Source organism: Jaculus jaculus, chromosome 5 (assembly GCF_020740685.1).
Source record: "Jaculus jaculus isolate mJacJac1 chromosome 5, mJacJac1.mat.Y.cur, whole genome shotgun sequence".
Taxonomy (NCBI): domain Eukaryota; kingdom Metazoa; phylum Chordata; class Mammalia; order Rodentia; family Dipodidae; genus Jaculus; species Jaculus jaculus.
Genome location: NC_059106.1, coordinates 167097466 through 167101448, shown reverse-complemented (window position 1 = coordinate 167101448; position 3983 = coordinate 167097466). Strand labels below are relative to the sequence as shown.

Genomic DNA, 3983 nt, shown 5'->3' with positions numbered 1-3983 from the left:
AATGAATGAATGAATGAACAACTAAATACTGTATATATCTATATATATATATAGAGAGATTATATATATATTTAAAGAAAAACCAAAAAAGGGCTGGAGAGATGGCTTACGGGCTAAGGAGCTTGCCTGTGAAGCATAATGACCGAGGTTTGATTCCCCAGTACCCACTTAAGCCAGAAGCACATGGTGGTGCCAACATCAACAGTTGGTTTGCAATGGATAGAGGCACTGACATGCCCATTCTCTCCCTACCTTACTCTCTCTCTCTTTCTTTCTCAAATAAATGTATAAAATATTTATAAAACACCCCCCACCAAAATATTTATTTTTTAAAATTTTTATTAACATTTTCCATGATTATAAAATATATCCCATGGTAATTCCCTCCCTCCCCACCCCCACACTTTCCCATTTGAAATTCCATTCTCCATCATATTACCTCCCCATTATATTTATTTATTTTAGAGAGCTACAGAGAGAGAGAAAGAATGGGCATGCCAGAGCTTTCTGCCATTGCAATGAACTCCAGGTGAACGCGTTACTTTGAGGGTCTGACTTTACACGGGTAGTGAGGGATCGAACCCGGTGCCACCAGGGTTTTCAAGTGCCTTTACACACTGCGCATTCTCTCCAACTTTCGAATCTTTTGAAGGACCTCTTTGATTTTGAGGATTTTTTTTCTTTCAAGACTGGAAAGGGACAAGCTTGGTCTGGGCTGGGTCGTGTCACGTGGTTCCTGGGGCGGAGCCAAACCAGGGTTTTTAATGCAACTTGTGGCGGTAACCATGGCTCGCTGGGCTCCGCGCTCCCTCTCCTCTCCAATCCTGCTCTGGACCTTAGACCGCCGCCAAGATGATGACCGGAGGCTTGTCCGACACCAAACCGGCCACAGCCGAGATCCAGGAGATTGCCGACAAGGTGAGGATCCGGGACGGGAGAACCGGGTCAGGGCGGGCCGGCGGGGACCGCGGGCACCGGGGCCGCGCCGCCTCCCCACGCCTGGCCGCAGGGCGCCGGCTCCCGCCGCGCAGCCGTCCCCGCGGGGCTCGGGGCGCGGCCGCACCCGCCGCTCGGAGCCGGTGCTGGGCGGGCCGGCGGGATTCCGGGACCCGGGAGCCGGACGGGGTCCGAGCTGAGCCCAGGAGACACGCGCTGGGCGGCGGAGGGACGCGATGGCCACCGAGAGCCCGGAGAGGCGGGCAGCGCTGGGCTGGCCCCGCGGGGCGGATGCTCTGGCGAGCCTGCACGGTGGCATCCTCGGAGTGCAGCCCACGGGACGCCTGGACAAAAGAGGGAGACCCCTGTCAAAATGCTTTTTTTCTTTTTTTTTTTTCCTTTTGGTTGTTTTAACCAGGCCGTGTAGGAGAGCTCAAGGGCGGGTGCCTCAGTTTCCCCATCTGTACTAGAGAGTTAGATCTGGGTGAAGGGGGCTGGTAAGAGTTCAGGAGTGCAGTGCCTGACGCTACCTACACAAGACCATGATAATAGGAGGAAAGGATCATGACATGGAAATAAAAGAGACTGATTGAGACGGGGAGGCGACATGATGGAGAATGGAGTTTCAAAGGGGAAAGTGGGCGGAGGGAGGGCATGACCATGGGATATTGTTTGCAATCATGGAAGTCGTCAATTAAAAAAATTTGAAGAGCACCGTGCGTGGCGTCGAACGCCTTTAATCCCAGCATTCGGGAGGCAGAGGTAGGAGGATCACTGTGAGTTCAAGGCCACCCTGAGACTCCATAATGAATTCCGGGTCACCCTGGGCTAGCGTGGTATCCTACTTCAAAAAACAAAACAAAAAGTTTTTTTGAAGAAAACAAAAATGTGCTCAGGAGTGTATATGTTGGGTTAGGGTGTTCACCCTGTGGCTGTTTGTTATCAAAGCAGAGATTTGTGACCAGCCAGAGATCGCTCAGGGTCTTGAGCAAGAAGAAAAGTCACTTTCCTTTCTACTTTTTTGCCTTGCTGCCTCCTCCCAAGTCAAGTCAGGCCCTGTCGCTCAACTGACAAGATTTGATTTTAAAAGATGAGCCTGGCGTGGTGGCGCCTGCCTTTAATCCCAGCTCTCTCCAGGCAATCATAAGGAGTGTCAATGGTCATGAGTTTGAGGCCAACCTGAATCCACATACTGAATTCCAGATCAGCCTGTTTGGAGAGAGCCCCTACCTCAAAAAACAAACAAACAAACAACACCAAAAAGATGTTTTAGGGCATAGATGTAGTGCAGTGGTAGAAAGCATACTTAAGGGACAAAGGAAATTAAAAAATAGAAAGTGTACTTAGCATGTGCACGGCCCGGCGATTTAACGCACAACTTCAACAAGGAATCAATGAATTAGTTAAAATAAGTTTTTAAAAAAGCAGGCTTTAAAATGAACTGTTTGCATGATAAGTGAAAAAAAGAAGCCAGGATATAAAGTGGTAAGAGATGTCAAAGATATCAAAATGTCTCTTGCCCAAGTGAGTGTGACTGAATGTCAATGAGCTTGAGCAGAAGGAAGAAGGAACGCTTTCCAAGTCCCCTGGAGGCCCACAGCCTGCTGCGTCCACAGCTGGACAGAGCCCTGGGGAGAAGGGTTGGTGGGCATAAGCTGGGGTATAGGCACCTGGCAGGCTGGATGCCACCTGCTGCTGAGGCTCAGTCATGCGGTTCTGCCCCTTCTAGGTGAAGTCCCAGCTTGAGCAGAAGGAAAACCGGAAGTTCTCCGTCTTTAAAGCTGTGTCTTACAGGAGCCAGGTCGTGGCTGGCAGCATCTACTACATAAAGGTGGGTGCTGGGTGCTGAGGAGGAAGTGGCTCAGGTAGGCCAGGGGTCATGGCCTCGGCCACCGGGCAGAGTGCTCCAGGAATCCCCTCTGAGGTACCCCCTTAGAGGAGCAGCATGCAGCCGGGAGCATGTGTGTGTGTGTGTGTGTGTGTGTGTGTGTGTCTGTGTGTGTGTCTCAGGAGGAGGAACGAATATGGGTCCCAGGGACTTGTGTTGGAACAGGATAGGAATTGTCACCAACTCAGTACCTGTAACCTGTGCTCGCTTACCTGCTCCAAGGCTCACTCTAGCCCAGAGCCTGGGCCCCAAACGTCACCTCCTTCACTGGTCCCCCACTCTGCAGGTTGATGTCGGTGATGGTGAGTTCATTCACATGACGGTGTTGGAACCACTCCCTCATGAGAACAAGCCGCTGTCCTTGCTGTCCTACCAGACCAAGAAGACCCAGGATGATGAGCTGGAAGACTCCTAACTCCTCAGTCCCTGTGCGCATGCCAAATCATTTTAATGTGTCCTCTGTGTTGGGGACCAAGAAATAAATGCCACCCCTCCTCTGTGGCTCTGGCATGGAGAAGACTGGGGTTAAGTTTTACCTTGGGATTCTCAAACTCTCTTTCGTATTGTTCTTTCTGATGATTATCAATCATAATTTTACTTTCTTTCTCTTTTTAGAGGTAGGGTCTAACTCCGGTTCAGGCTGACCTGCAATTCACTATGTAGTGTCAGGTTGGCCTCAAACTCTTAGCAATCCTCCAACCTCTGCCTTCTGAGTGCTGGGATTAAAGGCAGGTGCCACCACACCCAGCTCATATTTTTACTTTCAAGCGGTGGTATACTTAACTCTCCAAATATATATTTTGAAGTCATGAAATGTCTCCTTGTTTTGAATTTTGATTGTAGTATGTGTGTAAATGAGTGTGCCCTCCTGTGTGTGTAGAGGCGAGAGGAAAATATGGTGTCTGGTTTCCCTTCTCTGTAGCTCATCTGCATGTTACCTACAGAGAGTCTCCCTCAACACTCAAACTGAAGTGGTCACTTTTGGTGGGCAAGTCCCAGAAATTCTCTAGTCTCCATGTCCTATAAGGCTGGGTGACACATCTGTGGCCATGCTCAGTTTTGTACATGGGTGCCGGGGACTTGAACTAGGGCTGACTCTTGCCCTCATCGTCATAACCATGTACTCCTAACCGCTGAGCCATCACTCTGGCATCTTGTC

The 3983-nt window shown here is 50.0% G+C and overlaps 1 protein-coding gene across 1 annotated transcript; it reads left to right on the top strand.

Moving 5' to 3' along the window:
* The first annotated feature begins 783 nt into the window (after positions 1 to 783).
* Positions 784 to 3633, top strand: LOC123460759 (cystatin-B-like). The gene is made up of 3 exons (XM_045149816.1): positions 784 to 918; positions 2666 to 2767; positions 3111 to 3633. The coding sequence occupies exons 1-3, from the start codon at positions 853 to 855 to the stop codon at positions 3237 to 3239; spliced, it is 297 nt and encodes a 98-aa protein (XP_045005751.1). The 5' UTR covers positions 784 to 852; the 3' UTR covers positions 3240 to 3633.
* The last annotated feature ends 350 nt before the right edge of the window (positions 3634 to 3983 follow it).